The sequence below is a fragment of the Monodon monoceros genome, unplaced genomic scaffold (genome assembly GCF_005190385.1).
Source record: "Monodon monoceros isolate NGI ecotype Baffin Bay Population unplaced genomic scaffold, NGI_Narwhal_1 Super_Scaffold_21, whole genome shotgun sequence".
NCBI lineage: Eukaryota > Metazoa > Chordata > Mammalia > Artiodactyla > Monodontidae > Monodon > Monodon monoceros.
In genome coordinates, this window is record NW_021703778.1 from 99,444,158 (window position 1) to 99,470,298 (window position 26,141).

The window sequence follows — 26,141 nt, forward strand, 5'->3', positions numbered from 1 at the left end:
AACAGATCTCCTTCGATATTCTATCAAATCAAAATCTGAATCTCAGAGGATGCATTTAGAAAAGAAGGGAAAGAGCAGTGGGGGGGGAATGGGGAAGAGGGCCAACAGCCTGTCACATGCACTCACTTAGCTTCTCTTCCTTCTCGTCCTCACTCTCATCAGTGCTGGAGCTGGAGCTGGATGAGGATGAGGAAGAAGAGGATGATGGTGACAGCTTGCTCAAGTCCAGCTCAGAGTCTGAATCATCCTCATCCTCCAGTTTGACTGGTGGAACACTCCGGGAAACCAGAGGGGTAGTATCAGAGGGGGCTACTCGCATCTCATAGTCTTGTGGGGTTGGTCGGCTCCTGGCCACCACCTCATGCTCTAGCTTTAAAGTCAGACTCTCCAGACTGGGGACCTGGGCAGCTGTCTCCTCAGGTGGCTTTTCAACAGGAGCATCTGGGCGCAGGGGCAGTGGTGAGGCAGTGCGCGAGGTATACTGCTGGTGTAGCAGTGGAGTAGAGCAGCGTGATAGGGATGGAGCGGGTGCTCCTGCCTGATGGTTCTGCATATAATTCATACGGGCAGCCAGAAAAGAGAAGTCTGGGTCCTGCATGATGTTGCAGTCTGTTTGGCTCACCCCATGGCGGGCTGCCCCTCGTAGAAGCTCCCCATCATGCCGAACGGGCTCCCACCATTTAGGCAATTCAGGACCTGGAGGCTGACATAATGCCAGCCGATCTTCCAAAAGAGGGTGGCATAAAACTTGTTCCCGTAAGCGCCGAAGCAATTCAATACGGTAGAGAGTCCGTGAGGCCCTCTCCTCAGTGATGGGCTCAATGAACAGATTAGGGTCTGGGGGTTCTGCAAGAGATAAGGGTGGAAGAAGAAATGAACCAAGAGTTGGTTCTGTCACAGTCCATCCCCACTCACCCAAGACGCTTCAGTCTTGCTTACCATCTCCAGCTGCTGGGGGAAGGCGGCACACTTGGCGGCACATGGCCACAAAGCCATGGAAATACTTGGTAAGGCTTTCATCTGTTTTTTTGTCCAGTCGGGCAAAAGTGCGGAATCGATCCCAATGGAACTGCATGGTATCGGGGTCATACTCCACACCAAAGGTAGAAACTACTCGATAGAAATCAGTTTGTTCACGCCTTGTCCATCTACAAAGGGAAGAGGAATCAGGCAACAGTGATCAGAACACAGGGAATGGTTACTTCTTAGTATGGCTTAGAATATCTGAATGCACAAAAAATGATAGTTGGGGCAAAAAAAAAAAAAAAAAAAGCCCCCGAAGACAGCAGAAGAGGTAGGAAGAGGTACTCTGTAACATGTAAGAATTTAAGAATTAGCAAGCTAAGGGGGAAAATGATGCAAACAACTCAATGAGGATGCCTACATATGAGATCTTCCTGGGAGTTATGATTAAGTGTGGTTTTATGTCGTAGAGGTGTAACAAAGACAAAAAAGATGGTCCCTCTTAGGGAATTCCAAATAATCCTTCCTAAGATGCTTTTCAATATAGGGCCCATAGCTGAAGACAAGCTTACAGCTCAGTTCAAATTCCCAGCCATATTTTACCGTTGCTGTTTCTCCCGCCGTGCAATTTCTTTTAGCTTGAAGGCTGCCTCACAACGCCGCCTTCTCCGATCCCCACGTTCTGCAGCCTCTATCTTCATCTGTTCTCTCTTGTAGCTGCGCTGATAGGCTGTTACTAGGCGCCGAAGCCTAGCTGTCAAAGCAGAGCCTGGAGGCCAGAATAGATGGCCTGGCTGTTGGGTCACCTGGGCTGTGGGCAGCAAAGTAGAATAAACAGGAAGTACAGGAAAGGTAGTAGAGATAACTGGTATTTCAACCCACCCAAAGGCAAAGCTCTCTGGTATCCCAGGAAAGGACAGAATTCAGTCAGTCCCCCAACCCCACCACCCCACACAAAATTATACTAGTTGACTTAGAAGTTTACCTTCATCTCCATCTATAACTGAGATCTCCTCATCCATCATCATCAAGGGATCACCCTAGAGAAGATCCACCCCACAGGATGGAGAGGGGAGGAAAAGGGGGTAAAATTGGCACTCTGAAATCACTTTCTCGTGTGTGTCTTTCTATGGCACCATGGGATCCAGAAAATTTTCTCATGAAAGGAACTCTCACAGAAAATTGGAAGCAACCAACTAAGAGAATATGAAAATAAAACCTGAAAAGTCAGTCCTTATCAAAGGCTTGAAGACAGTGGGACTCAGGAATCAAGTAGTCAAATAATATACTTCATTGTCCAGCTTGGGTCCCACCTCCTCCACAAAGCCATACCTGATCTCCCCCAGCTGGTGTTAAAATCCTTTCCATTAATACTTTATAGTCTCAGATGGTCTTTCCATTTTGTATTATAAATTAATCAATATACTTCATGATTCAGGGAATAGGAGAATACTATTTAGTAATAGAGAAAAGCTGGACTCAAATGAGAATTCCTCACCTCATCATCTTGATCCTTTGGGGGACCCTGGAGTGGTTTATATTCAGGATCTTCACAATCTTTATCAAAGTCAACCCTAAAATCATCCAGAGGCATGAGAAAATGACAAAGTTCAGTTCTAAATTGTTTGACTTTAAAAGAAACACTTTGACCAGCAATTTCCTTTCTCTTACTAGCTCTTTTTATTGTTTAACCCATTTTCCCCCTCCCTCCCAACTAGTATTTACTTTTATTACTTCATTTGAATGGTCTATGCTTGCTTATTTTTACTATTGATACTTTGCTCTATTGAGTAGAAGGATGATATAATAAATGATTTGCAATAAATAAACAATCCAATTTCCTTTGAGGGTCCTATACTAGGCAAACTGAGGTTGTGATCATCAAAGAGAAATCTCTCAATCACAAAGGACTGGGACGGTATTCATGAGCGAAGCCAACTATTTCACATGCCCCTCAGGTCTCCACGTGAGAAGTTTTGTTAAACTCATTGGCACCCAAACCAGGGCAACAATGCCCTACCTGGTGGCTCAGTATTAGCATGGCAACTCATCATCGAGGCATGTATCCAGGCAGAGTAACACCTTTATGTGTCAGCCGCCACTGGGAGATAAACCAGGGCTAAAATTTCCTGAGGCTCTATCATATAAGTGGCATGGGATTGCTGCATGACTACTACCTTTCAAGAGAACCAGTTATCTTCTCAGCTACTACGGCTGTACAGAAAAGCATTGCAAAGAAAACTGAATAGAACGTCAAATAAGCCATTTGGGAATAACATTAATTTTCATCCTTAGTTGCATCAGACTGCAATGTATGGTTTTAGGCCAGTTTATGGAGACCTTTCTGCTGGTCTCACTATTTGTTAAGAGTTTATCATTCATGAGTATAACCACCATTAAGAATCCGAATGGGGCTTCCCTGGTGGCGCAGTGGTTGAGAGTCCGCCTGCCGATGCAGGGGACACGGGTTCGTGCCCCGGTCCGGGAAGATCCCACATGCCGCGGAGCGGCTGGGCCCGTGAGCCATGGCCGCTGAGCCTGCGCGTCCGGAGCCTGTGCTCCGCAACGGGAGAGGCCACAACAGTGAGAGGCCCACATACCGCCAAAAAAAAAAAAAAAAAAAAAGAATCTGAATGGGTTCAGTCAAGGCTAGAGTTATGTTATCTTAGTACAAGCAACAAATACCCTTCATAGGGTGGACACAGAGCTTTAAGAGAACTAAACACTAATGCTTACCCTTCCACTATGTCAGAAAAATTATCCAACACTCGATGTTCTGCTGCAATGGCTTTGTCATCTGGTCGGCCAGCCTTTTCCAGGAAGCACAAGGCTGGGTCTGCCCTCATAGTATTATATTTTTCATAGCCTAGAAGAAAAAGAGCCATAATTTGAAGAAAATCAGAGATTCATTTTGCCTTTATGTAAGTAAGCTTCGTATGCTGCTGCAATAACAATGTGGGCTACTTTGGTATCATAATGCAAAATATAGTGAAAATTTTAACTTGGATAGCTGTTGGGTTATAGTACGATATTTAACATTTCTACAGCAATTTAGAGTCACAAGGAGTTTTATCACTAGTTACTGAAAACAGGAATTTAATCGGTGTTTATAGAGAATGGTAATAGATTTACTTAGCCATTTAACGGGTAATATTTTATCATCATTCTTACTATCAATACATAAGTGAGGAAATTTTAAAAGTTTAAATGATTTAGAACTAGGTCACACATTTTCAAATAAAGGATAAGAGATCTGCACCTGCAAACAAACAGGCACTCTGAATGTTTGATGAATGATGAACACACTTCAGGATGTTTGGACTCTTCTAAAGCCTCTGTGTCTTACAAGTAAATCTAAGACTACAAATGCTCACAGTTTTTCCTATCCAATTAAACATGTCAAAAACGTGAATTAAGTGCCACTACTTTTATTTTATAGAAGTAAATGTGAAAGTATATTAAAAAAGAAATGATATTCCAAGTCACTAGGCTGGAAGTTAGCACTTACTGCTTTTAATGCCTGGAATTTGTTATTAGGCAAGACTGAAAAGGGAGTTTTCTCCCTTTTTATACTCTATTTTTGTTTTACTCAAGCATGGTTGTTCACAACTATGTGAGAGTAACCGCTGAATATTTAGACAAATAAGATGTTATACAAGAAGAACACTTTCAGCAAGCCACAGGAAAGTGATACAATTTAAACATGGTTATTATTAACAAGAGTGGACATGCATTATTTCCCCGGATTGTGGAAGCTTAACTTAGATACCACTACATACAGATTGGTAACAGTGATTAGAGAACAAATGGGAGACTCCCTACCTTGGGATTTAACTATCCATCTGGTCTTTCTTAAACATTTATTCATAGGAACTAATGGCTCTGGATATTTAAGGACTAGTTTCCCATTCAAACATAATTATTGGTCATGAGCATTTTGCTAAATATCCCATCTGTGGACATAAATCTACAATGGGAAAAGAACAGCAGATACCTACCATGCTTAAAGACTCCAATGAGCAGGGACTTATCAGCCTCACTGTCCCACCATGTTGTTGGAACCTCCAGCTGATCCACTACTGGGAACCATATGTCAATCTCACTAAAGGTATAAGAGGCAGAGTCAGCATAGCAATGCAGGAAATTAAAGGAGACAATCCTTGGGAAGATTATTACAGGTATCTTCTTTTATCTATTAATTTAAATGGTCATACATCTGCCTATTTCCTTCCACTGGTATCAAGAACAGCTGTCCCTCAGTATCCACAGGGGATTGGTTCCAGGAGTCCCCCCAGATACCAAAATCCATGGATGTTCAAGCCCCTTATATAAAATGGTGTCGTACGATGAATACAGTTGGCCCTTCATATCCATGGATCCAACTAACCATGGATCAAAAGGATGCAAAACCCATGGATACAAAAGGCCGACTGTACAGGACTGAAGACCTGATATACAGATCTTAATTATCAGGTATCCCCAAAATAGTTTAGAATGAAATAAGTACACCAATCTTTTCTGGAATAAGCCATGGCATAAAGAAAAATACAGCATAACTTTACCTGGCAATAGCACCCCCTAACACCTTCTCTGCCTGGTCTCCAATAACCTCCTGTCTCAGATAGTATAGCATTCGTACCCGCAACAGGACCCTAGAAGGGATAGAGAAAGAACTGGCTCAATAATAATGTAGAAAGCTTGAGGTGGAAAATGCTTTAGTATGTTAATTCCATCCTTACTTGTTACACTGATGTTTCAAGTGCTTCTTATAACTCTCATCTTGGAACAGAGTATCAGGGTTATATTTCCGGATCCAATCTGCCTTATGGATATCAAAAGTGCTTTGTGACTTTACTTTTTTCCCCTTGCGTCCACGGGGCACAGGGATAGACAGACCTGGGAAAGGGGATACATCGAAGACTTGGATTGAGAAAAACCCTTGGACCTGAAGAGGATTAGGTAACCTATAAAAAGATGAAAAGCAAAGACTTGATAATCACCTGAATGATTCTGCAATTCTTTTGTCTTGCCATTTTCAGCAGGGCTAATCAAGTCCCAGATGAAGCCTTTGATATTTTCATCCCCACGATAGTGTAAAAGACAGTACACAAGGATGGCCCGGCAAATCGTTTCCACATCTCTTTCAGTCATCCGTCGCTTGAAGCGTCCATGAGACAGAATATCTCGCCACCGTCCCCAACTTAAAAAAAAAGCCAAAAAAAGAAATTATACTGATATTTTCCTGGGGACTCTAATTCAGTGATATTCCCCAGTCCCTCAGAATCGCGTTTCCCAAAAGGTGGGAGACAAAAAGATCTTGGAAAAACATGGTAACAGAATAAAGTTTTTCCCATTATCCCCTCTTTGACCATAGCTTCCAATTTGAAAAGCAAACTAGGTGTCTATCAGGATGGAGATGAACTACCTCTGATGGCAAGGTGGGTTCTTACCCATATACCAGGAGATGCTTTTCCACCCGAAAGCAGTCAGTGCGCCCATAGGTATGATGACGGTCATGTCGGCGAGAGCGTGGCCGCTCATCATCTTCACTTTCCAAATCAGAGAATTCCACTAGGTCATCATCTTTCAGAGTGCTGAAGTGGCGGGTCTGTTTTCGTACTCTAGGTGTGTCAATCACCAAGTTATTCTATGCAGAGAACAAAAGGAGAAGTAACTCTCTTCACGATATGATCATGGGAAAGGAATTAAAGACAATCAGATTGAAATAGCCTTGGATGTAACATTTGTAGATACTCAAAGAGAGATTCTTTTTTGGACATGCAAAATAATCTACGGGTACTCAGGAAGCAAAATTAAGTGGTAGTTATCTAAGTAGTTTTCTGGGGCCTACTGTGTAGAAAGATTTTATCATGGCCCTTGTATATACCATTATAAGCCAAGGTCAGCACTGAAGAATCAGAGCAGCTATAAAGACTCCAGAAAGTAACGTGTTTTCTGCAATACTTCCTCCCTAAAGGAGAAGGAAGCTCACCTTGCTATTGAGTAGATCCATGTCCAGGTCAGCCTTTTTGGCCCACTTTTGCCAAAAGTTGGGGTCATCCAGAGAAATATCAGTCCTATTTTCAGAAGCCACAAAGCTTGCCTAGTGAGGAACAAAGAAACGGTAAAGTTGACTACACCACTTTTTTGAACAATGGGAAACCAGTATATTTAAAAACTACATTGAAAAAATACATTCAATTCTAGAGAGCCCTGTCTCTCTCTCTCTGCTTCTTCAGCCGCTGGCACCGACAGAACATACCTTGGCAAACGTAGAACCCTTTCCTTCAGATTCAATGGTGATGGTAGTGGTTCGTCTTAACAAGATCTGGTCAATGTCCTCTTCACAAAACTTGGAGCCCTCGTCATCTTCCTCCATTATGGCTGCATATGCTCCCTTCCGTAAGAGATCTTCAATCTCCTTCTTGGAGAACTGCTGGATCTACAAAATCCAATAGAAAGGTGAAAAAACTACAAGACAATATTATCTAACCATATCATGACATTTTATTATATTTTAAGAAACAATAATTGAGAACCCAAATGAGAGGTCAGGATCCTATGCAAAAATAGCTTTTGTCTCCCTCCATCACTATGACCTGTTACAAGTATAGCTAGAGATTAAGAAGACTCACTCCAGTAATGTTGCCATCCCGACCACTCATGGACTGAAGCACAGCTTTATCCAATCCTAACTTGAGGCTAGCCTTATCAAACATCTCTCTCTCATAAGAATTACGAGTGATGAGACGGTACACCTTCACAGCTTTACTCTGCCCAATTCGATGACACCGTGCTTGGGCCTGGTGGAAGGAAGGGCAAAGATAACATAACATTAGAGGGACTTCCCTGGTGGTCCAGTGGTAGAATCCCCCTTCCAATGCAGGGGATGCGGGTCCGATCCCTGGTTGGGGAACTAAGATCCCACGTGCCACAGGGCAACTAAGCCCGTGCGCTCTGGAGCCCGTGTGCCACAACTAGAGAAGCCCACATGCCTCTACAAAGATCCCGCGTGCTGCAACTAAGATCCCGCGTGCCACAACTAAGACCTGATGCAGCCAAATAAATAAAATAAATTAATTAAAAAAAACAAAAAACATAACATTAGAGGGGGTGGGGGGAGAAGGATTCAAAATACCAATTTCCATCTATAAAGCAGCCATGAAATCAACTCAAAATCAAAAGTCAACTACAAGATGAAATTATTGCCCCATCATCTAGACCAGGTCAGCAAATCCTAGTCACCTGTTGCTGTAAATAAAGTTTTTGCTGAAACACAGCTCTACCCATTTATTTACATATTGTCTATAGCTGCTTTTGTGGTACAAGAGCAGAGGTGAGTAGTTACAACAGAGGCTGTCTGATTTACAAAGCCTAAAATATTTACTGTCTGGCCCTTTACAGAACAAGTTTGGTAACCTAACTAACAATTCTATACTCTCTAAGAGACAAGACTTTCTAAGAGATCCTGATCCTGTTGCAAAACCTCCCAGGTTAGGTGATTAGTCCCTAAGACAATGATTTCCTTTACCTGCAGGTCATTTTGCGGATTCCAATCTGAATCAAAGATGATGCAAGTATCAGCAGCTGTGAGATTAATTCCAAGTCCACCAGCCCGGGTGCATAGCAAAAAGACAAATCGGTCTGAGTCAGGCTTGCTGAAGCGGTCAATAGCAGCCTGCCGAAGGTTGCCTCTAACTCGCCCATCGATACGCTCATACAAGTACCTGTACGGGAATCACAGGAAAGAAAGTTTAATCAGCTAAGCAGAAAAAGAGAACAAAAAAGCAGACTGGGATTAATATCAGTACCTCTATATCTCTAGTTCACCAAAAACTTTATCAGAAAGTGGAGAGTGAGAGTCTTAAACACTTCTCTTATCCCAGTCCTGGTCAACTTTAATTAAACCCAGGCCCTCCTACTCTTTGCAGCCTTATGAGTATATAGTAAACACAAGGTGAAGAATGACTCTTTTCTTACCTCCTCTGGATTAGATAATCCTCTAGGATATCTAGGCAGCGTACCATCTGGGAGAAGATCAGAACCTTATGGCCACCAGCTTTAAGTTTCGGAAGTAACTTGTCAATAAGAACCAATTTGCCAGCTGAACGAACCATTGCCTGCAAGTGGAAGTCATGAGGTATGATATGGCAAGCTTCTCGAAATTCTGTTAGGATTTTTTCTTCTGCACCTGCCAAAAGAAAAATCAAACCTGATGGTGAGATCCAGAGAAACATACAAAGGCTGCAGTTTATTTAACTGAGACAAGGAAGCAAAGAAAAAAAGGTAATCTGACTTGGTATCAATGTTACACACAGAATTTCAGCACCCCCAAAATCCTAAGTCATCCTCAATTTTATTCATACAAAATATTCCTTGTAAGTCAGGCTTAAGAACTGGGTAAAATATATGTAAGTATGTGGACAAGGACCAGAATAGTATATGCAAACCACTATTACCACCCTGCTGGCACCCAAAACACAAACAGCAAAATGGAGTACCACTGAAGACAGAACAGCATGACTTGAGTTCTTATTCATGAAATTCTAAACAGTAAATCCTTTTTAACTTTGGAGATTATGCAGGATCAAAGGGGTAGAAAGAACTACAGGAAGACTTCCAAATGAGAATTGTTTTAAAAGGAGAAATCTCCTTTATTCCCAAATTAGGATGGATCAGTCAATGCATACATTGTTCCTGAGGAATATCACTTAGAAAGTAAACAAGGTAACACAGAAATGTAAGTATTTTCCAGGAATTCCCTCACCATTGATGAGATATGGGTGGTTGCAGCATTTGCGCAACTCCATCATTGTATTGAGTAGATTAGGCATGTTAGTATGGCCTGCCCCTTTGGAAAGAAAGGAGAAATTCTTCTCCAAAATAGCCCGATAGTATTTCTTCTGAATGTTGGTCAGCTCTACTTCAATAATGGTTTCCTGCTTAGGTGCCAGGTTCTTTTCAACATCCTCTTTGAGTCTTCTCAGCATCATTGGCTTGAGAATGGCCTGTAGCTTTTGAACCTGTGCCCAATACAGAGAAAAAAGAAATCACTAACATGAGGACAAACATTCTCACATTAGGTGGAAACATGGAGAAATACCATGAGAGTTTTCCAGTATCTGAGAAAAGTAGACTTTGGACAATGCCACAAATGATGTAGGCACAAGGTTACATACAAGGAGTTCAGAACAGCCCGTGATAATCTAAGACAGTAGATATCTGCCTAGTACAAACTTTACCTCTTTTTGTCCTGGGTTAGTGCTGCATTAGACAGACTTCCTACCTGTTCCTCTGTCTTGAGATCCCCAAAGTCCTTGAGGAACTCTGATTCTGACGGAAACTGTGAAGGTTCCAAGAAATGAAGCAGGCTGAACAGTTCCTCCACAGTATTTTGCAATGGTGTTCCTGTGAGTAGCACTTTGTGCTCCTAGAAATGGAGAACACAGAAGAATGATAAAACTCAGAAGGACTTCTAGGGTTTTCTATCAAGTATATAACTTTAGCTTTCATTTCTTTAACTGTAAAATTATGGGAATGGACCAGACTACTCTCTTAACTTTTCTTTTACTTGCTCCCTCTTTTGATAAAATATTCAAGAAAACCCTTGATATTATTTAACATATTAATTTATCTTAAATATTATAAGCCGATAAAGAAATATTCAGAATACGTTTTTTCCAATTAAATATGCCTCTCCACACTCAACTCCCCACAGACAGCCTAACATGTCCCCCTCTGAAGAATGTACCTGTGCTGGATTAAATATGGCCAATAATTTTCGGTAGTTCCTCCTATCAAGGTTCACCCCTTGAACATGGGCTTGCCTTGTAACTCGCTCTGACAAAGAGAATGTAGCAGAAGTGATATCATGTGAGTTTCAGAGCCTATGCCTCAAAGGCCTTGCAGCTTCCACCTTTACCCTCTTGGAACACTGCCCTAACTCTATCATGTATAGAAGCAAAGTCTGGCCCACTGGGGGTGACGGGCCATGTGGAAGATGACCCAGCCAACAACCAGCACCAACTGTCAGCTACAGCTGCATTACTGACTCCAGGCAAGACCACCAAAAGAATGGGCTCACCAAGCCCAGCCTAAGTTGCTGAGCTAGAGAATCATGAAAAACATAGCTGTTTTAAGCCACTAAGTTTTTGGATATTTTGTTATTCAGCAATAGGTAACTAATGGAATACCCAACCTCTCCACCCAGTTGAGAACCATTAACCTACAATCACCTACCAACTCTAAAATTTATATGAATTTTATGACTTTCAGGTTACCATTCCCACAGGCCATACCCACCACCCAATACCAAGACTCTGATTCTTTTCTTCTCTGCTAAATTAAGGTTATATTAATTCCACAGGGAATTAGGATTTCTTTAATTCCAGGTGTTTCTGCCCACAAGTCAGTGAGAGGAACTCACCAGGTCCATGTGCTTGAGACTATCAAGCAGCTTGCAATTACGGTTCTTTAGTCGATGGGCTTCATCAATGATGACACAACGCCATTCAATCTCACGAAGCTCAGGACAGTCTGACAAAATCATCTCAAAAGTGGTGATCAGGGCATCAAACTTGTATGCACCCGGGATGAGGCGCCCCTAAGCATGAAGGCAATAAAGTCAGAAAAGGCCTAAAATGTACCTAAAGGAGATGCTCTTCCGAATCACACATCCGTTTTTTATATTCAGGCAGGCTTAATAGAAAATACCAACTGCACCACCACCCACCTCTGCCACTGTTCATCTTCCTGATAGAACAGTGCCAAACCACTGAATCTAAGATACACTGCCTCCTGAGCACACTCAGCTTCTTGGGAAAATGACAGACTTCACTGAATGAAGCTGGACATTTTTGACTCTGCTGCATGCCTACCTCATGTATTTCAGCCCTACACCTTCTGTTGGTAAACACTAAAATCCACAAATGTTGAGTGCTGCTGAAACATACAAGATAAAACTAAAAGTGAAATAGCTAATGTAGTATGTGATAATATTGGTTACTATCTAAAACGTGGACAGAAGAATCCAATTATCTTAGCAAAATTAAGAGCAACAAAATACGACTTGAATAAATTTGGTTTGGTAGAAATAAAAACCACAGGAAACTAATGGTAGGAAAAAAAGTCTCATAAAATTCAATGTTAAGAAAAGATGGGGCTTCCCTGGTGGCGCAGTGGTTGAGAGTCCGCCTGCTGATGCAGGGGACATAGGTTCGTGCCCCGGTCTGGGAAGATCCCATATGCCGCGGAGCGGCTGGGCCCGTGAGCCATGGCCGCTGAGCCTGCGCGTCCGGAGCCTGTGCTCCGCAGCAGGAGAGGCCACAACAGTGAGAGGCCCGCATACCACAAAAAAAAAAAAAAAAGAAAGGACATGGCTTACGTTCACCACCATATGGATCAAGGAATTAATAAAGTAGCTAAATGAATTTCATTCTGGAAAATTCTTTCTCGATGAAAACATCAATGCTGATAAAACTCTATTTTAAATATATGTATTCATAAATAAAGTCAGAATTTCCACTGGATTAAAATGTCCATTGGATAAAAAGAGCGAAGTAAAAAAAAATGCCCTGCACAATCTAAACAAAAATTTTGCCTTAAATCACAGAGAGTCTCAATAAAAGTCTTTGATTCATATAAAAGCCTCTAAAATACCAGGTACCTTGGCCTACTCTCTAAACCATAATATTTGTATTACATACAACTCACCCGTGAATCTTTGCAGTACATTTCATACTGTTGAATCATCTGCCGGCTGGCCAGACTGCCATGGTACACAATAGTGTTCATCTCTGTCCACGTGTTGAATTCTCTCTCCCAGTTAGTAATTGTGGACAGTGGGGCAATGACCAGGAAGGGGCCATGGATGCCCACATTATATACCTCCTGTAAGAAGGCAATGGACTGAATGGTTTTGCCCAATCCCATCTCATCAGCCAGGATGCAGTTCTGCCTGCAGATTCATCACGGAAAAAGAAAAGCAAGTCAAAAGAGACCATCTTTTTAAAAAGTACTTAAAAAGAAACCGTTTCAACAGAAAATAAATAAAAATAATCTCAGACTAAGCCTATATGTTATGGTCCTACTTTTTTCTTTACCTGTTATACCAATTAAAGAGCAGCCAATTGACCCCTTCCAACTGATATTCCCTTAATTGGTTTCTGTTTTTATACTCATGTGACAACTCCAACTTCTTCCAGGCACTTGCTTGTGGACGATTCTAAAAAATAGAAAATTTGAATAAATGGCATGGAGACACTAACGAAATTAGGTAAACTTACTAGGTAGTTCTAATAGTTGAAGTCAATTCAAAAACATTAACATGTTAAATATATTCAAACTCATGAGTCCATAATGACACTTTTAAAAAAATAGAGGAAGAAGGAAAGAGAAAAAGCCCACTGATCACTTTTGGAGTGTGCTAAGGAAGTACTTCATTATTTTGAAACTGGGAAATAAAGGATAAGGTAACTAAATAAAGCATTTATCCTCCATTCCTATACCATCTGTACCTCAGGGTAACCAAACAGTAGGTGAAACGTATTTCTTTTTACAGAAGATTCTGTCTAATAAATGAAGAAATGATAGAATCACCATTTAAAACTCTTTAAAGAATGGATCTCAACAATGAACAAAAATGGCTATATCACAAAAGACACCTATCAGAAGCATCTATAAAGTGGATTTAGTGGTCTCCCTCCCCAACCTGACGCAGCCTCTAGAACAGTGTTATCTAATGGAACTGTCTACAATGATAGAAAATGTTTTATATCTGCCTTTAGCCACATGTGACTACTGAGCATTTGAAATGTGGCTGGTGGCTACTGTATTGGACAGAATGGCTATAAAAAGTTCTAACAGACATTACTGCTCTACATCTGACTATTTATGTGAAATATAAGGGACAGAAAAGGTACCAAGGGGAATGTAACTGGCAAACTGACTATGGAAAACCCTAGAGAACAATCACCTGGTTTCTTCAAGAGAAAACTGCAAAGGAGGGAGAGGAGATCAAGAGGAAACTATAATTAAGAAAGATATATATGAGATATATATTAACTAATAGCAATATATAGACCTTACTTAGAATTTAATTCAAACAATTTAACAAAAGTTAGAAGATAATCAGGGAAATACAGTGATTGCTTACTTGATGATATTTAAATTTTTTCAAGTGTAACAATGGTACTATTTATCTTTTAGCCATAAACACTGAAATGTTACACATAAAATGAAGGAATCTGAGATTTACTTTAAAATAATCTGGGAAATGGAGAAATGAGTAGGTAGAGAAATATGTGAAACAAGATTGGCTATGTGTTCATTGTTAAAGTTGGGTGATGGGTACATTATACTACTTCTTCAACTTTTATATATGTTTGAAAATTTCCATAATAAAAAGCTAAAACAAAGAAAATTAAATCATTGCCTATATGGATTTTACACTCTAAATGCAGATATACTTACCACCCTTTTGAGTTCTGGGTGCCTTGACTGGATCCGTTTAAATTCTCGAATCTTGCCCTCATCAACATCCTCTTTTAGCTCCCATGTACTATCCTCATAGGGCAGAGAGCACCATTTTACCAAGTAGTAAATTACAGGCTAAGAGAGAAAAAAGCCAAAGGCTTAATGAAACGATTCTGTATTCTCTGCCGTGATTAAAAGATAAGAATTTGACTAAAGAATCAGATCACAAAGTGTCAATATCTAGAAAGGTGCCAAAAAAGTCAGGCTGAAAACACCAGAGGCTCACCTGCTGATGCACTGTACTATTTATGGCTCTGATCCTGTTTCCAGACAATTTATCAGAATCTGAAAGTGAAATTTCTACCCAGCACTATCTAGAACACTAAGCACTGAAACATTAGGCTCATCAACCAAGCAGATTAAACAAACAAAAAAAATCCTTTATTGTGTTCAATTAGATTGAAATTGAATTGTTGAACTGAATTAATTATTGTTAATTATTGAATTAAAAGATATGGTAGCCCTGTTTCATACTATCCTCCTGGCACCAAATTTGATACAGTAGAAGCCAGGCTACTGTAGAAGCAAAGAACAGGTTAAATCCATAGGAGCAGAGCAGGACTGAAATCACTGGGCTTCTGAGCTCCTGGAGCTCTCAGCGCAGATGCTATTTCAAAGAGCAGCCACATGGTGGTAAAGAGATTTTCTTGCGAGCCCCAGGAAGCTAGGAGATAACTGCAAGAGGTATCCCCGAAGAGAGCTAAGAGTGAAGAGGAAGGGGAAATGCTGAAGCTCCAACTACGGTGCTATGCTCTATGTAGGCATTCTAGTGCAAGGGACGGGGCAGTGACCAGTGGTAATATGGCTCCTATTCTCACTACTCAAGATGACTGATCACTGACCGGACTGCATTTCCATATTTGGCTTATATGAATCGAGAAGAATTAGACTGGGCCTAGTGTAATCACCAGGAAATCTCTAATTATCAACTCATAGAATACCCCTTAAAACAGCCAGCAAGAAGTATGAAGATATGCGTCTCAATAGAGATATAGATCAAGGAATACCTAGAATTAATGTAATTTCTCTTTGACCTTTTTCTTTACTGTAGTGACTCAGGTCACTTTCTACATAAAGACATTTGTCCACGTCACATATTTCCAGCACCCTTACTCTTCCAAGGACTTTAATATTTATAATAATATTTATTTCCACTATTGGGTAATGTAATAAGGATGACAAACTCATTTTGGAGAGGAGGGGGAAATGGGCAAACAATGTTTTTATCCAATACTGGGAACATAAATTACAGTACCAGGGTACTAAAACACTTTCATCTGTCATACTGGTCCCAATACATTCCAGAGGAGCCTAATCAAAGTCCAATTACTTTTGGAAGATGAAGGTGTAAGTATAGTGATAGAGAGCATAAGATTTTCAAGGCTGGGAAGGCTGAGATCCTGAAAGCGATGAGAATAATTTAACAGTAGCTAACCTGTCCTAACTAATAACTGGTCCATTCCACTCTCACCTCCCACAAATGAACAATAAGCAGTAATTCCCACCTCTAACCCCAAAAGCAGAAGATATGTTTTCTGAGGCATTCTTCTTAGGATTTAAAGACACTGAATTGTAACGGGCCTTGGACATCTAAGGTTCTATCTGAGAAATGCTGAAGGCTTATAAAATAAACTGGGAATTTTACAGAGGGAAGACTTTGACTCTTAGGTCCTGTACAGATGATATATGGGAGCAAGTCATTTAGCTTGTGAGTGAGCCCAGCCCACCATCCAGCACTGATGTCTTAACAAGGCTCTGCTACCCACTCTGTAAGCAGTGACTGAAGTGATGACAACTTGATGAAATGTGGCCCTGCAAAGTTAAACCAACAACTATGACTTGAAGTGAGAAGAGTTCTAACAAAAAGGTGGGTCATGGCCTAAGTAAATTTAAATGAGAGCAATGCTGAATTCACTGGTGGCTTAGATCTATACAACTCTTATTTGGAAAATGAAAAAAAGTGATTAATGAAAACATATCACCTAGTGTTTCAGCATATCTAAAATCAGCTACCCAATCTAAGAAAGCTTTAGTGCTGTGGTTCCCAAATCAAACTATGCATGAGAAGCCCTTGGAGAACCAACTTAAAAATACAGATCTCTGGATCCCACCCTAGATGTACTGAATCTGAACCTGTGGGAATAGGACCTCACATCTGTTTAAAGGTACTGACACAAATGCAGTGTATCTGTTTTAGTGACAAATGAAAATGCATTTAACTGATGCTAAGTACCGGAAATAAATAATTCTCAACAACATGAAGAAAGCTATGAGTCTATGCAAGTATTTTTATATTCACAAATTTGGAGATTCGTAAAGTATCCCTTTCTCCATCCCCACCTCTCACTCCCAACTGAAGGTCAAGGGTCTCCCATATAAAATCTGTGAGAAAATGAGGCCAAGGTTAATGAGTCTTTGTAAAACAGCTCCCAGATATTTGAGAATCTTTCGTTTTAGCCTCTCTCTGTTCTCCTTTACCTTCCCAGTATCATTCTAAGTACCTCTCAGAAAAATTCAAAAGTACCTTTTCAGTCCAAGAAATTTTTCAGCCATATCTGAAAAATAAAGGATGGGCAAGCAGACAGGCAGAAATCTTTAAGAGGCCTTTCATGTTCCTCCACGCCCCAACTCACCTCCCCATTGTCCTTGTCAATGCTGTGAGACTCATCCAATATCCTATCCACCTCTACATAGTCTGGGTTGAAGGGCTCTTCGTCCTAGAGGAATTATGAAACCAAACAATAAGACCAAAAGATCACTGTCCAGGAAACACACTCCTCCATGCAACCTTTAGCTGATAACCCTACTTCAAAATTTATTAAGAGAAAAGAAGGAAGTTCCCCATTTTCATAATACCACATCCTACACACTTACCTGTATTTGCATCTATCCTCTTGCCTGTTACCAGATAAAGTGTCACTACTCCCTAACAGAGGCCATTCTCTCCATATATGCTTTGGATTCCATTCCTTCTTGCCTTCTTAGGAATCTGTCTCTACTGGAGCATGCCCATAACATACAACCATGCTTGACTATTTCTCATCTTTTCTTTAATTAATTAATTTATTTATTTTGGCTGCGCTGGGCCTTCATTGCAGTGCGTGGGCTCTTCATTGTGGCACACAGTCTTCTCTAGTTGCGGCGCACGGGCTCTCTAGTTGCGGCATGTGGGCTCTCTAGTTGCGGCACGCAGTCTCTCTAGTTGCGGTGCGTGGGCTCTAGAGAGCATGGGCTTAGTTGCGGTATGTGGGATCTTAGTTCCCCAACCAGGCAACTTCACGTCTTAAAAAGACCTCCCTGACTCTACATCCCCCTCCAACTATTCTTTTGTTCTGCTTCATACCCAAACTTTTCCAAGAGTTTTAAACACACAGTACCTCCATTTCATCACTTCCTTCACTTACGTGTCCACCCATTCCACTCTTCTTTCTACTTCCATCACACAATGAAACTACTCTTGTCGAGGTTATTAATGATCTCCAAATTGCCAAACATAATGGAAACGTTTCTGTACTCACCTTAATTTACCTATACAAAGTATTAAACAATTCATTATTCTCTCCCCAAAGCACTCTCTTCCCTAGGCTTTTCTGAGACACCATATTCTCTTCGGTAGCCTTTATTTTGGTTTCACTTTTTGTTTTGGCCAATTCTCAGTCACCTTCACTGGCTCTTTTTTTCCTAAGTCACTGGTATCCAACTTTGGGTGGTATCCCAAGATAAATAACCCAAGGCTTCAAAGAAAGATCTCAAAGAAACCTTAAGGAAAAAACTCTTACTTTCTTAAGACACTTTCCCCCTGATTTTTGTGACATATCTTTTTCCTAACCTTTCTCCTACCACTCTGGCAAACAGTCCCTTCTTCACCTGGTCCTCTAAATTTGTGAGAATTGTTTAAGGATTGGCCCTGGGCTTACATCCATTGCCTTATAGAAAGAAATTTTAAAAAGTACAGAACTATTAGAAAGTATAGAACTTTCCCCAGGGTGACTCTATTCATTATTAAGGCTTTAATAATTATGTATATGCTGATACATTCCAAAGTTAAATTGCAGCCTAAAAAATCCAGATGTGTATATCTATCTCCTTGATAGAAATGTGTTACAGAATTTTAAGCTTAACATGGTCTAAACTAAAATCTTGATTTTCCCCAAATCAGTTGCTTCTAAAATCTTCCATTCTTGAATAAATGACTCTACCTCAAGCCATTTGCTCAGACCAGAAACCTATCTATATAAGCCATCGCACCAGATCCTGTCAATTCTACTTTAAAGTAAACTCAAATCTATCCATTCTCTCTAACCACTGAAAGCACTCTGCTATAAGCCTTAATTTCTCATCTAGAAAACTTCAACAGCCTCCTTACTGCTCATCCTACTTTCACACTTACTCTTCTCCAATCCAAAGTCTAGATGATCTTTTTTTTAAATAAATTTATTTATTTATGGCTGTGTTGGGTCTTCGTTGCTGTGCACAGTCTTTCTCTAGTTGTGGCAAGCGGGGGCTACTCTTCGTTGTGGTGCGCGGGCTTCTCACTGCGGTGGCTTCTCTTGTTGCAGAGCGTAGGCTCTAGAGCGCAGGCTCAGTAGTTGTGGTGCACGGGCTCTGTTGCTCTGCAGCATGTGGGATCTTTCCGGACCAGGGCTCGAACCCGTGTCCCCTGTGTTGGCGGGGAGATTCTTAACCACTGCGCCACCAGGGAAACCCTAGATGATCTTTTAAAAATGAAAATTGGGGCTTCCCTGGTGGCTCAGTGGTTGAGAGTCCGCCTGCCGATGCAGGGGACATGGGTTCGTGCCCCAGTCTGGGAAGATCCCACATGCTGCGGGGCGGCTAGGCCCGTGAGCCATGGCTGCTGAGCCTGCGCGTCCGGAGCCTGTGCTCCGCAACGGGAGAGGCCACAACAGTGAGAGGCCCACGTACCAGAAAAAAAAAAAAAGAAAATTGGATGTGCTTTCACCTGTTTTAAATAGTCCAGTGGTTTCCCCCTTTGCACTTAGAATAAAAACAAAACTAAAAGGTCTATAAGCACCTGCTTGCCTAAATTTCTGATCTCATTTCGGGCCACTCACTCTCTATCGTACATCAATCCCACTGTCCTTTCAGTTCCTCATCCTGTCTCAGGGCTTTCATATATTGCTATTTCCCATGCCAGGGATACAATTAAATGTGTTCATGGTCTTGCTAACTCATTCATAATTCAATTCTCAGTGAAGTCTTCACTGATTATCCAAAGTAGGCATTTTTTTATTAGGTCTTCCTGTGCTCTTTCTTTCCTGGCACTTACCACAATTTGAATTATTTTTAAATCTCTCTCTCTCCCCATTAGACAGTGAGCTACATGAGAACACAGACCATGTGTGATTTGTTTACCATAGTGACTAGCACATAATAAACAATGAATAAATGAATAATTTATTTGGTTAAATGGCCTACCTATAAAGGCAAAACTGGCATACAAGTCAGTTAGCAGAGCTTGGCTCAAGGGTCACAAATTATATATCTAATACCAACTGGAATGGGATTAGTTTCATCATACATTTCTCAAATTAGGCTTTAAAAGAACACAGACCAAAAAACAAAGAAACCCCCACGATGCAATTATCATTATTTTCATATAAAAAGATATTATAAAACCTACATGGCCCGACTTGCCCTCTCCAAGTGATGTGGAAAGTAACTCATTTATTGGCAAACCTGGTGATATAGTTTTTTCAGATGTATTTGGCCACAGCTGGGTTTTTTGCTGAAGCTATACATTATTCCTTCTTTCACTCTTTCTTACTAGCTCCTCTTTAGGTTTTTTTTAAAAATAAATTTATTTATTTATTTAATTTTTGGCTGCATTGGGTCTTTGTTGCTGCACGTGGGCTTTCTCTAGTTGTGGCCAACGGGGGCTACTCTTCGTTGCGGTGCGCGGGCTTCTCACTGCAGTGGCTTCTCTTGTTGCAGAGCACGGGCTCTAGGCGCGCGGGCTTCAGTAGTTGTGGTGTGCGGGCTCAGTAGTTGTGGCACGCAGGCTCAGCAGTTGTGGCACATGGGCTCTAGAGTGCAAGCTCAGTAGTTGTGGCGCACGGGCTTAGTCGCTCCACAGCATGTGGGATCTTCCCAGACCAGGGTTCAAACCCGTGTCCCCTGCACTGGCAGGTGGATTCTTAACCACTGTGCCACCAGGGAAGTCCTCCTCTTTAGGTCTTAAGAAGCTTTGAGAAAGAATTCTTCTTCTCAAGGCACTCAGTAATGAAAAATCCCATTTTGGGAAAGGTATATGTATACAAAGCTTTCAAAGCAAAATCGAGAGTTAAAATACAGCTCAAGAGACCCTTACAGATGTTCCAGTACTTAACTAGTAGTAACACTGGGTATGGTGTATTAAAGCTCCTTTATCACTATTTCTAGTTATACTGGATTAGAAATTTGAGAAAATAAATGTTCTCTCTTAATGATATGGTTGCTTCTGTCTACAGATACCATCAACTGCTGAAGACTGACATTAGAGGGAGAAGAATGCCGCAAGTGGACCAGAGGTCAGTTTACCATCTGTTTTGAAAATACTTCATGAATATCAAAAAACTCAATTTCCAAGTACCCTATAACTTATAAAAATACCATATTTAGACCTGGTAAAACAAAGCCTGGGGCAATTAAGTAAGAAAAGTCCAACGATCAAAATGAACACTTTATACCCATATATACAAAGCAACTATGAGTCTTTTGAAGAATCAGTCAAGGTTGATAACCCCAGTAATTTATGCTTCTATGAAATAAATGATAGGCAATACCTATTCCTAATTACCTCATGGAAGAAGTGTCTCATCTGAGCCATTTTGGTTTTGAAGCGCTTTAGTTTTTGATGGATCCTCTTATCCTTCTCTAGTTGGGAGATGGTAGCCCACTCACAGTGTAGATAGGAGCTAAAGGGGATGGAAATAGCCAGTCACAGTGTGAGAAAGGGGAATTGGTCAGCTAGTGTCTGAGATGTGGGGTTAGCCAGAAGCAGACATAAGACTATGTGCTTCAATGGGGAGACAGTCTCTTAGGTCAGTGCTTCTTAAACTTGATTTTGCACACAAACCACCTGGTCTAGGGTAGGCTTGAAAGTTCACATTTCTAACAGGCACCCAACTGATGCTAACTCTGCTGGTCCACGGATCACACTCTGAGCAGCAAGGTCTTAATCTTAGACTAACGTAAAGAGGATTTTACAAGGGATTTTATCAGGAACCATCCTCACCCCACCTTTCTGCAGGTAAATATAAAGAGTCAATTCCTGAGCTTCTCTCTGAACAGACATTTTCCTCACCAAAAACAGGTGAGGAGACTATAAAAAAAGGGACACATTCCCACCCAGGACAGACTATACAGGAGAACTTTTTAGAACCCTGAGGAATTTGGGGTGAAAAGCTTTTTTGCACAGATCACATACTAGTTCTTGTACTTGACAAAGAATTCTTCTGCTTCAGTATATTGTCCAGACGGAAGCTGAGAAGAAAGAAATTACAGTTACTAAACTTATTTGTCAAAGAGAACTTTTCATTTTAACACACATGGTAGAGCTTCATACCAATGCTCCCAGAATATATTACTGACTAAGGGATTAAAGAACTTAATCTGGTATTTCAATGCTGGAGGCTTGACAGCTGGAGAAAATAAGCCCTTTTCCAGTTTAAACAAATAAGCGAAAGAAGTGGCAATAAGACAGTTCCTATTTTCCACCTAACTTTTCTCCACCATCTCTTGTAACTACACTGTAGCAATATAGCCTGACATCCAAAGGTGCTCATTACATACAGCCTGTAACTGCAGCATTATGGGCTGACATTAAAAATAGAGGCCTCACCTCCTTCTTCACAATACGCATAGAAAGCACTTTGTCTACAATGGCTGCATCTTCTTCACTGGGATTCTCCTGTAGCAAAAGATGCAGTCAGTCAACAGAGATTGTGAGCAGCAAGACAAAGGTCTCAAATTGCTTAAGTTCTCAGCTTACCACAAAGAACTGCATGGAAGGCAAAGTCTCGCCATCTGGTTCCTGCACTGGCTCAGGCAGGATAGGCTCAGTTTTGATTGGACCAGTTACATCTACTTCTTCTTCTTCTTCATCATCTGTGATCTTTATATCCAGATCCTCTGTATATTTTTTCCGTTTAACTTGGCGGTTTGAGCGTCTCTTCTATAGAGGCAAAAATGGTTAAAATAACTGCTTGGGTCTCTCAAGGAGAAAACCTTTAAAACTATTCGCCTATAGTCATATACTTAGATTTGACTCCAAAATCCCTATGAAAAATTAAACCAAAAGATGATAAATAGCTTATTTATCGAATTATGTGATGTCAAATCATGTAACTTATTTTATGTACTGAATATATATTAACTTGCTGAATTGTTTTATCAAAGTATCAGATTCCACCCGAAAGTAACCTATTGGCAAGGGGCTCTTAAAAAACTGAAACAGGACTCTCAACCTGCAGAGTGCAATGAACTTCACAGGAGGAGCAACCCTGGAGTGCAAAGGTGCAAGAACATTTTGTTTCTAATTGTTCCTTTGTTTTAGTTCTAAAGTTTTTTTGTTTATTTTAATAAATAGGATCATACTGTATGTATTGTTCTGCTGCTTACTTTTCTGTTAGCATTTTTCTTGGAGATGTTTTCCATATCAATACATTTCAAATCGGCCTTATTCTTTCAAATGGTTGAGTAAAAGATTTTTTAATTAAATAATCTAAGTAATACTTGCAGCTCATGATAAAAAAATTAGGAAGGATGGAGAGACAAAATTATTATTTTTCAATCATGATTATAACCCCTGGAAAACCCAAAATCAAATGAGTCATTAGAAGCAGAACTACTGAAAATGAGTAAACTTTCTTGGCATAAAATTAATTTTTAAAAATCAATAGCATTCTTATAGAGACTAAGGCAGAAAATACAATAAAAGAAAATATTCTTTTTCTGAGAAAATATTAATTATCTTAAGCATTAAATTTAGTAAGAAATATATAAAATCTATGTGAAGAAAACTTTAAAGCGCTATAGGACATTAAAAGAGAGTTGAATAAATAGTGAAATATATATACCCTCCCTAATCACATAAATTTGAAAAACAAAATTAACAGAATTTTTTCATTAGATAAGCTGATTCTAAAATTCAAATGGAGAACTAAACATCTAAGAATAACCAGGAAAAATATGAAGAAGTATACCTGGCCTTACCAGATATTAAGGACAATATAAAGCTATACTAATTAACACAACTTGGTACCTCTCCAAGAAGAGATAAACAAGTCAAGGAAATAATGTTCAGATATAGACTAAAATACTTATGTGGATTTAGAACATGATAAAAACAGAACTTTTAATCAGTGAGGAAAAAGTGGATTATTCTATAAAATGGGATTGAAAACAGATGACTAGCCGTCTAGTGGATGTAAGAAACAAATCTACAAAAAGACTGCAAGATTTAAAAGTTAAAAAAAAAGACATAAAATTTCTAAAAGAAGATGTGGAAGAATTTTTTTTTATAATCCTGGAGTAGAGAAGGTGTTTCTAATAAATTGATCAATTTGACCTTGTAAAAAGTTTAAGATATCTGAGTAATATCAATATAACCCATCATAAACAAAGTTGAGACAAATAATAAACTAGAGAAAAATGCCATATGATACATTTCCCAAGCATAAAGAGGTCTTTTGAATCACTAAGAAAAAGATCAACACAATAGAAATATGGGCAAATAACATAAATAGTTCATAGAAAAAAACAGAATGGCTTTTAGTGTAAAATGATGCTCACACTCAGAATAAAATTGTTACAACTGAAAACTAAACTGAGATCCCCCTTTTTTTTCTCTTGCACCTAACCAAGTGGCAAAAATCAGAAAGTTGGATCAAATATTTGAAACAGGAACGTACACATTGTTGGTGAGAGTACACACTGGCATGAAGAAAATTTCTATACAAGAAAATTTGACAATACCCTTTGATCCAACAATTCCACTTCAAAGATATTATCCTACAGATAAATTTGCACATATATACAAATCTCTGTAGCATTACTTGTGGTAGTAGAAGACCAGAGAAAACCTAAATGCCTATCAACAGGGGATTGGTTAAACAAATTATGCTATAGTCAAAATATATGAAGTGACAGTGGAACTCTCACTGCTGGTGGAAGTGTAAAATGACACAATCACTTCGGAAGCTGGCAGATTCTTATAAAAAATGATTAAATGTTTAACTACCCCACAGTCTATCAACTCCTGGGAATTTAGCTATGAGAAGTGAAAACCTATATCCACAAAGTATGTGTACTGAGACTGTTCATTGCAGGCTTACTGATAACAGCTCCAAATTGGGAACAAACCAAATGTCTAACAGAATGAATAAACACTGTGCTATATTCATAAATAAAAATGTTTCTCAAGAAAAAAAAAAAGAATGAACTTCAGATACATCAACAACATGAATAAATCTGAATAACATTATGCTGAAAAAAGTGAGACCCAAGAGTACATACTACGTGATTCCATTTACATGAAGTTCAAGAAAGGCTAAGTTTAATCTATGGTAATAAAAAGGGGCACAATGGTTGCCTATGTGGAGGTGTGGGGGAGAGGATGGTGAACTGACTGAAAAGAGGGTACAAGGGAACCTTCTGGGATGATGGAACACGGGATGTCATTAAATAATCTCTCGGGGCTTCCCTGGTGGCGCAGTGGTTGAGAGTCCACCTGCCGATGCAGGGGACGCGGGTTCGTGCCCCGGTCTGGGAGGATCCCACACGCAGCGGAGCGGCTGGGCCCGTGAGCCATGGCCACTGGGCCTGCGCGTCCGGAGCCTGTGCTCCGCAACGGGAGAGGCCACAACAGTGAGGGGCCCGTGTACCGCAAAAAATAAAAAAATAATCTCTCTACTTTGGTGTATATTTCAAATTTTTCATAATAGAAAACAGAGTGTGAGGAAGAATGGCTAGATCTATCTTTTTGATAAAGAACTACCTTCAAGATATGTTGTTGGAGAAAAAAGCAACAGTACAGAAGAGTAGGTATGGAATACATACAGTAAGTGGTAGTGGAATTAGAGTGCTCATGAAAGTAAAGAATATTTCTGGAAAGATACACAAAAATAGTAACAGAGGTTACCTCTGGAGAAAAGACCTGGGGGACTGTGAGGTCTCCATTGCCAACACTGGTATTACCAATGTTATGGGCTTAATTGTATCCCCTCAAATTCTTATGTTGAAATCCTAACCCCTGGTACCTCAGAATGTGACTGTATTTGAAGACAGGGCCTTTAAAGAGGTGATTAAGTTAGGGTGGGCACTGATTCAACTGGGTTTGTGTCCTTAAAAGAGGAGGGAATTTGGACACACGCAAAGACACCAGGGATATACGCACTGAGGAAAGACCATGTGCGGACACAGTGAGAAGGTAGCCCTCTGCAAGCCAAGGAGAGAGGTCTCAGAGGTGACCAGACCTGCTGACCTCTTGATCTTGGACTTCTAGCCTTTAGAACTGTGAGAAAATAAATTTCTGTTGTTTAAGCTACCCAATCTGTGGTATTTTGTATTGGCAACCCTAGCATATTAATACACCACTTTTGAAATTTTTTTAATCTTTGTATTTCTTGTATCACAAAGATTTGCCT

The 26,141-nt window shown here is 40.2% G+C and overlaps 1 protein-coding gene and 1 non-coding gene across 6 annotated transcripts in view; both read right to left on the reverse strand.

Moving 5' to 3' along the window:
• The window catches only part of CHD8 (chromodomain helicase DNA binding protein 8), a 57,469-nt gene that overhangs the window by 6,809 nt on the left and 24,519 nt on the right, over positions 1-26,141 (reverse strand). For all 5 annotated transcript variants that reach the window (XM_029237846.1, XM_029237845.1, XM_029237843.1 and 2 more), the window contains 27 exons: positions 22,487-22,669; positions 22,337-22,405; positions 21,923-21,978; positions 21,293-21,410; positions 17,130-17,213; positions 14,434-14,571; positions 13,065-13,186; positions 12,676-12,919; positions 11,390-11,566; positions 10,250-10,393; positions 9,731-9,986; positions 8,944-9,154; positions 8,495-8,690; positions 7,599-7,766; positions 7,226-7,405; positions 6,956-7,066; positions 6,414-6,610; positions 5,964-6,163; positions 5,703-5,859; positions 5,526-5,615; positions 4,962-5,065; positions 3,700-3,829; positions 2,462-2,537; positions 1,949-2,003; positions 1,567-1,774; positions 940-1,148; positions 127-846 (listed from right to left, as the gene is read on the reverse strand). In XM_029237846.1, coding sequence (XP_029093679.1) covers positions 127-846; positions 940-1,148; positions 1,567-1,774; positions 1,949-2,003; positions 2,462-2,537; positions 3,700-3,829; positions 4,962-5,065; positions 5,526-5,615; positions 5,703-5,859; positions 5,964-6,163; positions 6,414-6,610; positions 6,956-7,066; positions 7,226-7,405; positions 7,599-7,766; positions 8,495-8,690; positions 8,944-9,154; positions 9,731-9,986; positions 10,250-10,393; positions 11,390-11,566; positions 12,676-12,919; positions 13,065-13,186; positions 14,434-14,571; positions 17,130-17,213; positions 21,293-21,410; positions 21,923-21,978; positions 22,337-22,405; positions 22,487-22,669 — 4,603 coding nt within the window. The remainder of the gene's footprint in view (positions 1-126; positions 847-939; positions 1,149-1,566; positions 1,775-1,948; positions 2,004-2,461; positions 2,538-3,699; positions 3,830-4,961; positions 5,066-5,525; positions 5,616-5,702; positions 5,860-5,963; positions 6,164-6,413; positions 6,611-6,955; positions 7,067-7,225; positions 7,406-7,598; positions 7,767-8,494; positions 8,691-8,943; positions 9,155-9,730; positions 9,987-10,249; positions 10,394-11,389; positions 11,567-12,675; positions 12,920-13,064; positions 13,187-14,433; positions 14,572-17,129; positions 17,214-21,292; positions 21,411-21,922; positions 21,979-22,336; positions 22,406-22,486; positions 22,670-26,141) is intronic.
• LOC114905409 lies at positions 2,913-3,022 on the reverse strand. The gene has a single exon (XR_003796235.1). It is a non-coding gene; the product is annotated as a small nucleolar RNA U6-53/MBII-28 (small nucleolar RNA).